General features: G+C 40.6%; 1 protein-coding gene across 2 annotated transcripts in view; it reads right to left on the reverse strand.

Moving 5' to 3' along the window:
- RNASEH2B (ribonuclease H2 subunit B) overlaps positions 1 to 12421 on the reverse strand; it is a 125823-nt gene that overhangs the window by 58355 nt on the left and 55047 nt on the right. The window contains exon 10 of one of the 2 annotated variants that reach the window (XM_008991671.5): positions 5774 to 6306. The exons of the other annotated variant lie outside the window; for it this stretch is intronic. Within the exon in view, the coding sequence (XP_008989919.1) occupies positions 6274 to 6306 (33 nt within the window). The 3' untranslated portion in view covers positions 5774 to 6273. Of the gene's footprint in view, positions 1 to 5773; positions 6307 to 12421 lie in introns of those variants that run through there. 2 annotated transcript variants of the gene reach the window in all.

Consider the following 12421-nt stretch of genomic DNA (forward strand, 5'->3'; position numbering starts at 1 on the left):
CCAGCATCAGTAGTTCTTGAATGCAGCCAACATCGAGAAGCTCTCGCTCCCCTGATACTGCGGCGTCACTCTCCGTGATGAGCTGCCCCACTATGCAAACACACAGTAAAGAGGGCAGAGATGGGGAAGCTGGTGGAACAACAGGGCCCGAGAGGAGCTGGGGGCTCATCTCTACCCTGCTGCCACTGGAGATACAGGAGAAAATTCATCTTCATGAGAAAACAATTTGACCATGCTAAATCTCCTGAGTTATTTTTTATTCTGCCTTTTCTAGAAAGATGTGCCTTCTCTATTTGGGTCATTAGGATATAGTTGATAAATTATAAAATTCCTGAGTTCTTCTGAGAATTTCCACAGGATAGACTTAGTCCTAGCCCTCTGGGGTCATTTTCATTAAAGAAAGTATGTATTAAGCAATTCATTAAATGTCAAATACTGAGCAAGATTCCGGGGATTCCATGGTGAGTTGAGAGTCCCCAAGACACCCCCACGTTTAAGTATTGGCAATGAGGACTCACAGGAGTTGGCATACAGCCGTGTTCACCACTAAGAGTTAGGACACTGCTGTGAGGATACATAGCCACGCCAGGAAAAAAGACACGGCAGAGTCTGCAGAAATCCACGTACAGGCTTCCTTATGCTCTCTCCCTCCCATGTGGGGTCACAGGGGGTGCATCCCAGCAATGGAAAAGCAGCACCATGCCTGCAACAATTCTGCCAGGGAAGTTCATTACTGACTCCATGCCTAATGTTAGGGTTGGTCGCATGTGCTGTCTCTGCACGGTGCGTACCAAAATCCCAGGCTGCCAGAAAGAAAGTTCCATGTTCAACATAAAGCACATTGCTTCTACCCAAAGTTAAGTCACAGCCAGCCCCTCTGATCCTATCAGTGTTTCATACCAGTGTAAGGAACCATTTACCACTCAAGCTCTCAGATCCCAGCCAAAGGCCAACCTTGTAAGCAGGCCATTCTAAGCATAGCAGTCTCAGGCCTGCCGTGTTAACTCTTTGCATGAGTGGTTAGTTAAACGGTCTCTGCCTTCACAAAGCTCTGTGTAATCCAAGAGATAAACATTAATAGAATTATTAGGCCTAAAAATATAAAAATGTCTCTGTGATAGTTCCGTGAAGGGGAGGTCAGGGGCACCATGACAGCTGTGATGGGAAGATCTGACCTGCTCTGGGAGGTCAGGGGAGCCTTCCTAAGGCTTGCCTATGGCAGACCACGGTAGATCAGATCTTAGGGAAGATCAGGACTTAGGTAATCAGAGGAAGCTGGCAGAACATTTCAGTCGAGGAGACAGCACAACTAAAGGCCACATAGCCAGAGTAAGCATGGCATGACTGAGGGTCTGCAGAGGAAGTGTGGCTGCAGAGGAAAGGGCTTCAGCTCTGGCATGCAAAGCCTTGCAGGTCATCATGTGGGGCTTCATCCAAAGAGCAATGAAAGCTTTAGAGTGGAGCGGGGTATGTGCGAGGGTCTGGGAGAGGCAGAGGATGATGGTGGAGAGGGTACAGGAGGGTTCTAGAGTTGGATGCTGGTCCTTCAGGAAGGGAGGGCACAGTTGTGCTCTGGGAGATGACAGTGGCTTGTTTGAACCAGAAGGATGGTGATAGGAATGGAGTCAAATATCTGGCTTTGTGAGATTTTTACAGGATAAACTGAAAGGCCATGTGTGGGTGACAAGGTTAAAATAGTGAGGGGGGCCAAGAACGACTCTAAGATTTGTGGTTTGTATCAACAGGAAAAGTTAGAAAAATAATTTGCCCACCATGTTTAGTTTTAAACACTTTCCTTCTCTACTTCCTTTTCTTTCTTCTCTCCTTCCTTCCTTTCCTTTTTTCCCTTCTTGCATTTCCTTTCTCCTTCCTTCCTTCCCTCTTCCTTCCCTCTCTACGTCCCTCCCTCCCTCCTTTTTCCCTTCCCTTTATTCCTTCTTCATTTTTAATCAAGGAGAAGATCATGAGTTGAGACAGATACTCAGGTATGGCTGTGATGTCAAAGGACCACTAGACATTCAAGCTTGGAGCTCAAATGAAGTCTGGGTGGAGGTCCACATTTGTGGAGTAGTTGAGTCTTGAGACTTTGAAATAATAATGAAAAGGTCATATTCAGCCTGGCTAACCTCCTAGAAAAAATATTTAATACCTTCATAGATAACATTTAATCAGATAGAACTGGGTTTTCCAAAGTCTGGTGATGTTAATTCTTAACGGCTGTATCGTGATGGATGGAATGATGTTAGCACACACAAGTGAATGAACAAATGTAAAACAACACAAACCCAAACAATAAGCACACACCCAAGGGTTCCAAATACATGGGATTCTGGAAAAGGATTCATCTGGAAGGTTTTCCTGCCTTAATTTTTAGGTTAAAGCTGGGGTGATACGCAGCTGGAGGGCGTCAGTACCATGAGACTGGCAGTCTGGCCAGACTGCTCTGTGGTCTGTGCTGTGCTGTTTTATTTATGTTAAATATTGTGGATATCACTGTTGCTATAAAGTGACTAAAGAAGGTGCAAGGAAAAGTCCCAAAGGAGTTTTACGGAACAGCAGTTGATTGAGATGCTATATGGGAAAAACAGTTCGAGTAGTAAAATATATCTGGGAATACTGAAAACTGAATGCATCTCTAGGAGTTTTACAAGGCACATGAAGATACGCGCTCCAAAATCGGTCAGGAGAGATGTCTGTCAAATTCGGTATAACCTACTTATTTCGCGCAAAATGCTCTTCTTTCTCCTAGGTAATACGTATCAATATTTAACCTCTCTTGGCAACAACGATACAAAGAAAAGTGTATGTCAATTTTCTAAAAAGGCCTCAACAATATCAAAATTTTACAGTCCCCTTTTTTATATTATCAAATCATGTAAAAACTGAGGGAGAAATGAAACATTAAGTTAGGATCACACAATTTTACATATTTCTAGAAGTGGTCTAATTAACTTTAAAGTCACTAAAAGTATAGTAGCAATTAATTTATCCCTATAAAGTTCTTTTGAAAAGCCAATTAGTAGCACTCGGGAATTGAGTCCCTAGAGTTCTTGCTGTGAAGTTGAGCAATTTGGTCACAATCTGCTAGGGCAAAAAACCAGCAAAAACTACATGCCAGCAAGTGTGAAACATTCACTGGCTTCTGTGCTCTGCTCATTCAGTAGTATGTTTTTCTCTCTCCCCTTAGTTTTGTAGACAGAAACAGTAATTCTCAGTCCTGGTTGTGATATACTCCAGAGCATTTGCAATTATTTCCAGGGCTCTTAGGAATCCTTCAAAGCAAAATTAATTAATTTCAGCATGTGTGTACATGCCCCAAACACACAATTTCAAGCAAATCATATATCTTTGACTGGGTTGGGAAGTCAAGGAATCAAACAGTAGAGATCTGAAACTCTAAAGGTGGGGGGTAGAAGAGCAATTATTTGATTACTGGTAGGATTTGCTATGATCTACTTGAGTGAGTGCTGAGCAAAGAATGGTGAAACATATATAGTATGAGTCTTCCTCCAAGGAACTTACTAAATGAGACATGAAAATTTAAAAGAGATTATAATCTGGAGAGGAAAGTTATGAGGAACTAATGGTATAAACTAACCAACTAAGTATTTTTATTTTTGTATTAGCATAATAGTAACATGTTTATCTAGAAAATTTCTTAAAAAGGGAGGAAAAAAAGAAAGGAGAGAAAAGAAGGAAAGAAGAGGGGAAAGAGAAAAAGAGCTATTACTTATACTTGCAGTACAACTTTTGCTTTTTGAGACAGAGTCTCGCTCTGTCACCCAGGCTGGAGTGCAGTGGCATGATCAACAGCTCATTGCAGCTTCGACCTCCCAGACTCAAACCATTCTCTCACCTCAGCCTCCCAAGTACCTGAGACTATAAGCACATACCACCATGACCAGCTCATTTTTCTTTTAATTTTTCTTGTTTCTAGAGATGGAGGCCTCACTGTGTTGCCTAGGCTGGTCTCAAACTCCTAGGCACAAGTGATCCTCTCACTTTGGGCTCTCAAAGTGCTGGGATTACTGGTGTAAGCCACCACACACAGCCCAGTATAAAAGTTTAAAAAATAATTTCAGCCCTCTAATTTAGTTTTTTTCCAATTACTTACTATTTAAACAGAACCACAGTGAATATTGTAGTTAAATCTTTGCACACATTCATGATCATTTCCTAAGACTGTGTTTCTAACAATGGATGCCGCTGAAACAAAGGAAATGTGACACATGTGGGCTTTTCATATTCATTTCCAAGTTGGCCTCTAGAAGTTGTACCATTTTCTATTCTTACCAGCAAGGCCCACTTCCCACATCCTCTCCAGCTCTGAGCACGGCTGTTTTCTAAAAGTCCTTGACAACTTGATATGGAAGGAGTATGTCACCTTATCTGTGCGTCAGTGACTCACGTGCTGAGTGGGGGCACACATGGCATGCTCAGTGCTATCTTGGTGTTTTTAGCACTGAGAGTGTGTCTCCATTTGAGACATGGGCCATATGGTCTCTGCCCTCGAGAACAGCCTGATGCTCGGTGGCAGTGGGCATGAAGAGGAAAGGGCTGGCTGGGCGTGGTGGCTCAGGCCTGTAATCCCAGCACTTTGGGAGACTGAGGCGGGTAGATCACTTGAGGTCAGGCGTTCAAGACTAGCCTGACCAACATGGTGAAATCTCATCTCTACTAAAAATAATTAAAGAACAAATTTAGCTGGTGTGGTGGTGTGTGCTTGTAATCCCAGCTACTCAGGAGGCTGAGGCAGAAGAATCACTTGAATCTGGGAGGCAGAGGTTGCAGTGAGCCAAGATTGCGTCACTGCACTCCAGCCTGGGCAACAGAGAAAGACTCTGTTGCAAATAAAAAAAAAATAAAATAAAATAAAAAAAGGAAAGGGCTTATTCAAGTGCTGGAGTTTTATATTTCTTGATTTGTCTTAATTTTAATTTTCCTATGAGGTATTTCTGAAGGAGAGCTCCATAGGATTGGATTCTCAGATTAAACGATGAAACGGATTACATGAACAGTGACTGTAGGGCTGCTCAGGCTGTAAGGAAAAAGACAGAAACTGGAAGTGGGAGACTGGATAACTAAGAAAGGGACCTGATTCAGGGCCAAGGACGCAGTCACCCAGGAGAATCTGGGTAGTGCTGGCAGTGGGAGGTGGGGATCACTTTTGCCTTCTCTTTTTGTGAGAATGATCATGAATTACTTGAGAAAAGAAAAAAAACAATAGAATGAAATCTTGTAATATTTGGTGTTTGAATCTGAAGTGTCAGAACATAAACTTGAGGCACAGCTAAGAGAGCAGGGTTTCTGGTGACAAACTTGACATCATCAGTATCCTGTGGCTTTGGTTTTTGTAGAAGATTCACCTGTCCTCTGCAGAAAGGCAGGAATTTTAAAAGTCCCCGAGGTTAACAAAAATGTCTACATGTGAAGGAAGGTGTGGAAAAATGATAAGGTTGCTTCCCAGAACTAGGGTCTAATTATTAATACTCTTTGGAGTCAGAGATTCGAAAACAAAATTATTGCCTGAAGAAGCAGATTGGGGTCCCGTGTGAATGAGGGAAGATCAGCTGAGCAGCACCCACACATTCCTCTTGCACGTCAAGTGGACAAGCCAGCTCAAATCCAGACATTTTTGCACAAAACCTCCCACTGCCTGCTAAGACATATTCACTACGCACCAGATTCCCCACCAAAGCACTTTTTGGCATCTACTTCCAACCTTCCCTCATCTCTTACATCCTTACTCTGAAAAATAAAATAATACACATACTGGAAAATCCTTTAAAAAGGAAGAAATGTTTAATAACTCCTGGAGAGATAAAATGCCAATGTTTATGTACGTTTATGAATTAGAAGCTGCCAAATGGATAAGCAGTAAAGAAGTGTCAGGTTTTTTGTAAGTATTTAAAGTAAGGGTTGAAACTTGGTTTGCCAAAGCTTTCAGGGTGAAATCAAGAGTCACCACATCCATACCTAAAACATGCTGGCCTGACCCAAGCTTGAGGTCCTCAGATTGTGAACAGGTACACGGCTGGGATGCTTTCAAGCTCCCAGATGGAACTGCCTAGCTCAGTGCTTCAGGGAGGAATGCCACTGCCCACACAGACTAGTAGTACTGATCAAAGAAATAAAGCATTTACAGTCAGAGCTTTAAAATACACCTTTTGGCACTTGGCGATTTTCTAGCAAGTGCAGAAGAAAAAGTCCGAGCCCTCTGGGAGTGTCTGAAGTTGCAGGGGAACCGCCAAGCCTCGCGTGGAGCCACCACCATCACTTGACCCTTTTCTGTCTTTGTGCTGCCATCTAGAGAGGAAAGGAAAACATGTGTGTGTCCTGGTGAGGACAAACAGTCACCTGAAATCCCAAGCACTATCTGCAGCTCCTAGAACAGAAACGCAGGGCTGGCTGGTTTAGTCCTGAGGGCAGCTGAGCATTTTCACTTCTAGAAGATGACCTCAGATGCAGGAAGGGGTTCCCATCATGGCCGGCCTCTGAGATCTCATTCTAGGGTTCATATCAGGCTCCTGGAGAGCACACCAAGCAGCATATTTTTCTTTAAATGTTCAAAGGGAGTGAAATATAATATTAGGGCGGCCCAAACTTATGGATTGAGCACCACCATATAGGGAAAAAAATACAAGAAATGCATGACAATAAGGTTGACATAAGTAATTATTAAATGATTTTTCTTTTTTTAAAGAGGTAGTTCCTTTCATAAAAAGCAGGAAACCTTATGTAGACTCCAACGTATAAAAAATAGATAAGCATATACTTGCTGCTGATAGAAGTAGTGGCACCTAATAGCCCTGTGAAGAATGTACTGAACAAGTTTAATTACTACAAGTTGGTTTTTATTGAGGGCAAAGTTAAAAATAACTTATTTTGGAACTATATGTTACAAAAAACATGTACACAGAAATCAAATTTCTATGGCAGAATGTGAATAAGGAAGCAAGGCCTTCTCTGACCACCGCCTCCCCAGAACTTGGCACCCTGCCTGCTCAGCTTTTTCCATAGGCCCTGGCACTATCTGACATGCCATTTGTCTACCCACTCTAGAATGGAAATTCTTGAGGGCAGGTATTTTTGCCTGCCATGTTGATATCTGCATTTCCACTACCTAGAATATTTCTAGCACACAGCAGGTGCCCAGTACATGCTCTTAAAGGAACAAATAAATCTAAGTTGATTCCTTGGCTTCTTTTGCTTGTTTATGCAAGAACAACATGACTGACTTTAATTTTATGTATTCCGATTCAAACACATACGTAAAGTAACAATTCTTTTAAAGTCCACGAAGAAGCTCTGATTTCCCTGTAAATTTCATTTGGTGCTGTCCCCTCTCTCAAATAGTCTTGATTAGCTTGAGACCATCAAAATAACATTTATTAATGAAAGTACAGTCAATGCTAAAACATTGACAGCTGAATTAAAGATTTGACATGCAAATGTACCAGCTAAGTAGAAGCTTTACTTAAATTTTGGCTTGCCACTGTTGAGGATAAATTGACCTGCTGAATTCATTGTGAATAAAGCAAGAAAATGCAGCAGAATAAATGTGATCTTTCCCTTTCTTAAAATAAAGTTTGTAATTAAAACAGATTACTTAAGGCTAAATGGCCATAAGTTACACAGACAATGGTATGAATAAGAACCTTGGGTAAGCAAAAAAATAAGGCCTGGGCTTGAGGGTGGAAGGCGGGCATCTGGGCTTGGCCACCTACCATCTGCATGAACTTACACTGACCATCAATAAAACAGGGATACCACCCCCTTTCTGGTCTACCTTGGAGGGTTGCTGTAAAGATTACTTTATTTTATTTTACTTTTTAAAGAGACAGGGTCTTGCTCTGTCACCTGAATTGAAGTGGAGTGGTACAATCATAGTTCACTGTAACCTTGACTTCCTGGGCTCAAGCAATCCTCCCTCCTTCCTCAGTCTCCTAAGTAGCTAGAATTACAGGTGCGTGCCACCACACCTGGCTAATTTTTAATTTTATTTTATTTTGTAGAGACAGAGTTTGCTATGCTGTCCAAGCTGGACTTGAACTTCTGGCCTTAGCTTCCTAAAGGGCTGGGATTACAGGATTGAGTGAATGTGCCCAGCCAAGGTTAATTTAAATACTGATATGTAATTGCTGTGAGAACTGTAAAAATACGATGAAACATAGGGAGGAAACCTTTCAGTCAGTCTGACGGCTCTGAGGAATATATAAACGTCAGGACTGTGTAATCTCAGAGTGTATACAAAGGTGTAAGAACCAAATCATTTCTGATTCTTCAGATGAGGACAAAGCCCATAAACATTTTCTAAACACACTTGGGAAACACTCTCCCACCTGCTTCTCTAGACCTGGAGCTCTTCCAGGAAGAGGTCTCACTACGATGTAGCTAACTCCCAAGATTGTCAAATTTTGGATTTGTCCTAGAGAAAAGGGTGTTTGAGAGAAAATATGTAATGCAAGGCAGCTAGTCAAGTTAGATCAGCTTTAAGAACAGAGAAGGTCAACTCCTAAACTATGTGAAGAGGCTGTGTTTCAAATCTGGTGAAGAGGGGATGTCCTAGGATGTAACAGAGTCAAAGTTAGGGCCCCTGGGGAAAGGGAATTTGATGTGTGAAGTCTGGATGTGAGAGGTCCTGAGTTCAAGTTCTGGCTCCGTTATTCATTAGCTGTGTGATGTTGGACAAATGAGGTGAGCTTCCCTTTTTCAACTGCAAAATGGGAGAAATAGTACCCCTTGTACCATATGGCTTCTGGAAAGATTAAACACATAAATTCATGTTAAAGGTGCTTTAAAAATTGCAAAGCACTTTGCCAGTCTTTGTTATTAGTTTCCAACAATTGTGTTCTTTGTATTTCTTTCCATTGCAAAGTGAAGTAATCTTTGGAAAATGAAGAAAAGAAATATACATATACACATATCATGGACACCACAAAACCCAGCTTGGGCATTTTATTGTATTTTCTTCCAGACTTTCTTCGAGCAAAACACATGAGCTAGTTCATCTGAAGAGTTTAGGGGAGTCCTTAGTGCATGGTAAGTACTGCATGAAAGTGAACTCTAAAAGCACTTTCCTCCCAGGTAGAAGGAAGACGTGGCTCCCGAAGCACCAGTGACTGGAGGGAAAGACATAAAAAAATCTCGATGATGTAGTCCCATCTCCTGCTGAGAGGTGACTGGGGGCCAGCAATGCCAGTGACTTCCTCCACAGCTCACAGAATTAAGGCAGAACTAAGACTACAACCAGGACCAATCCTGCCATGTTCTATTAATTAGTCTGTTTAGTATTGAAACATGGTTGATCATGTGGAGTCCTTTTTTCACTTTATTTATATTTTTAAAGATTGTGAAATCTGTTTACTGTCAGAAGTTTGCATATAATATAAGCAATACTGTACATGTAGTAAGTAAATGGGTACACTTTAGGTTCTCACAGCTTGCCTTTGTGTCTTGCTAAGGTCCCATAGAAGAGAAATATGATTTTGGGAATGGACAGCAGCACATATGAAATAGACTTGAACAAACAAAAGACAATTCCAGGTGACATCCAGTTTAAGCCCTACAGCGGAGAGTCTCTTTGGCAGTGCAGAACCAAGAAGCTTAAATCTTGAAAGACGACAGGGTCTGAGAGTACAAGGAAAATTTAAATTGAAGATAAATTAGACATAAAAAGAAAAGAATGTTGGTAACCTGGGATCAGTTTCAGAAAAAATATATGTATAGTCTGATGAAAAAGATGGAGGCTCTTGTCTATGTACCCAAGTGGTTTTGCAGTTTGTAGAAATGTTTTGAAGCTTTCCCAAATTTGTCACACTAATCAAAAAGAGAAATAATAAGTAAGAGAAGCAAAGGGCCAAAGGATTCGAGTAGGCTAGTGTATCCTAATGTTTAGTACAATGAAGTCTAAAAAGGCTCAGGTTTGATATTCTTAAAGAATTTTAAAGAAGGATAGGATATGCATATGTAAGTCTGTGTCTGTGCATATGTGGGTATGCATTTATGTTTGTGTGTACTTATGTGTATAGACGTGTTTATGAACATTTTATGTGTAAATGTAAGCCCACGTGGATTTGTTCTTAAAGTTATTCCTCCAAACAGCACTCTGTATGTGTAACAACTTTTGTTTTTCACTTTTCAATTATTATTCAACTCAGTTAATGTTGTACATTGCAAGCGAGATCTTCAACTTGGCATCAACGGTAAAGTCAAACAGGCAAGAAAACAAAATTGCCAATTTCCCAAATTCCCAAATAATTTGTAGCTAAATCATAATGTGAGCTCCTATTCAAGCTCCTGTGAATACAAGGCGTTTATAAAGACCACATATATTCCCAAGCTGCAATAATTTAGGTTGTAGGCTTAATATAAATACCCTAAATGGCATGTAAAACGACTCCAGTAATTGCGTAGTTCAATCAACTGACAAAAGACAATGCACAGCCCTTTATCCAGAGAGATTAAAGACTGTATCTATTTCACTTAACAACATTAACACAACATTAGCAACATTAACACACAAATTTAAGGCCCACACAAGTTTATGAATAAGTTTATGAGTAAGTCCTTGGACTTCAAATACTAATGCATCACAGGAAACTCATTCTCAGAATGACTCTTCAAGTTCGAGGTTTAGCCACAAGGCTGTCGAGACTCCAACACTGTACTGCCGAACACCTGTCTAGGGTGTCCAGTACAGACTGACGGATTGGTTGGTTAATTTTCTCATGCAACAATCATCTGTTGAAGATCTACTGTATGCAACCCCAAGTTAGATGCTGTGTGTGTACAGTCATGTGTTGCTTAATGATGGGATACGTTACGGGAAAAGTGTTGTAAGCAATTTTGTTGTTGTGTGAACATCACAGAGAGTACTTATACAACTTACCCAGACCTATGGTGTAGCCTGCTACACACCGAGGCTATGTGGTACAGCCTATTGCTCCTGGGCTACAAACCTGTGCAGCATGTTAGTGTACTGAATGCTATAGGCAGTTGTACACAATAGTAAATACTTGTATATCTAAACTTATTTAATCATAGAAAAGGTAATGCACTGTGTTACAATCTTATGTTATGATGGCTACAACTCACTAGGTGACAGGAATTTTTCAGCTTTGTTATAATCTTATGGGGCCACCATCGCATATGCAGTTTGTTATCAACCAAAGCAGTCGTGCCGGGCATGACTAGTCAGGGAAGGTCCTATGCAGAGAGTAAGGCAGGAAAACGGGATGGAGTGTACTGAGGAGGAGCTGGGTGGGGTCAGGGGAGGAAGGTCAAGGATTGGGTCTCTGAAAAATTCATCCTAAAGATAAGATAATAAGATGGAGCCAGTCATGTGAAGATTCAGAAAAAGGCACACAGAGACAAACCACTCATACGAAGGCAACCGTGTGGGAACATCTTGGCATATTCAAGAACCCAAAAGAAAGCTAGAAAACAGCTTAGGCACTTTAGAGGTAGATAAAGATCTTGACTTTGCTGGAAAAAACCATCAAGTCTCAACTAGTGAGAATATTCAACCTATTGACTGTCATGCACGTACCCTTTACTGATTGCATACTGTGTGCTCAGCACCATGCAAGACACAACCTTGACAGGTACAGAGTTCCTGTTAAGAAGCTAACTATTAACAGGGATAATAATGCAAGCAGTTAAGCAGCCTCTCCTCTCATCTTTTGCCCTTTGGGTGGGTGTTGCTATTCTGGAACCTATGCCATTGTTCGATTATAGTTGTCGTAGAGATTAAATGAGTTATTATATGTAAAGTGCTTAGATCACTGCCAAGCACATAAATGTGTATGTTACTATTAGTATTATTAGTTAGTAGTATAGTGAAATTATCATACGAGAAATAAGATATTAACGTAGTTTCAAAAAATTGAGAGGCATTTACAAAATAAGTGGGTAGTACTTTCAAAAGTGCCAAGGTCATTGAAAGACAAAGGAATACTGAGGGATTCTTACAAATCAGAAAACACTGAAGAGATGTGGCAGCTAAACACAATGTAGAATCACAGACTGGATTCTGAAATTAAAAAAATATTAGTGGAAAGACAGGTGAAAGTACAATAAGGTTGTAAATTTTCTGGTTTTGATCCTTGTAGTATGGTTATATAGGCACTAATATTGAGGGAAGCTGGGTAAATGTTGTTATCTAACCTCTCTTTACTATTTTTATGACTTTTCTGTAAGTATAAAATTATTTCAAAATAAAAATGTCAAAGAGAGAGAAATAGACCTGGAAGATAGAAAATAACAAAGATAATAGAACTAGCAGATGAGGATATTTAAGCAGCTATTTTAACCATATTGAAGTATTTAAAGAAAACTGCAAGCATAATAAGAGATATGGGAAAACATAAAAGAGAACCAAATGGAACATCTATAACTAAAAATTACAATATTTAAAATA

Source organism: Callithrix jacchus, chromosome 1 (assembly GCF_049354715.1).
Source record: "Callithrix jacchus isolate 240 chromosome 1, calJac240_pri, whole genome shotgun sequence".
NCBI classification, from domain to species: domain Eukaryota; kingdom Metazoa; phylum Chordata; class Mammalia; order Primates; family Cebidae; genus Callithrix; species Callithrix jacchus.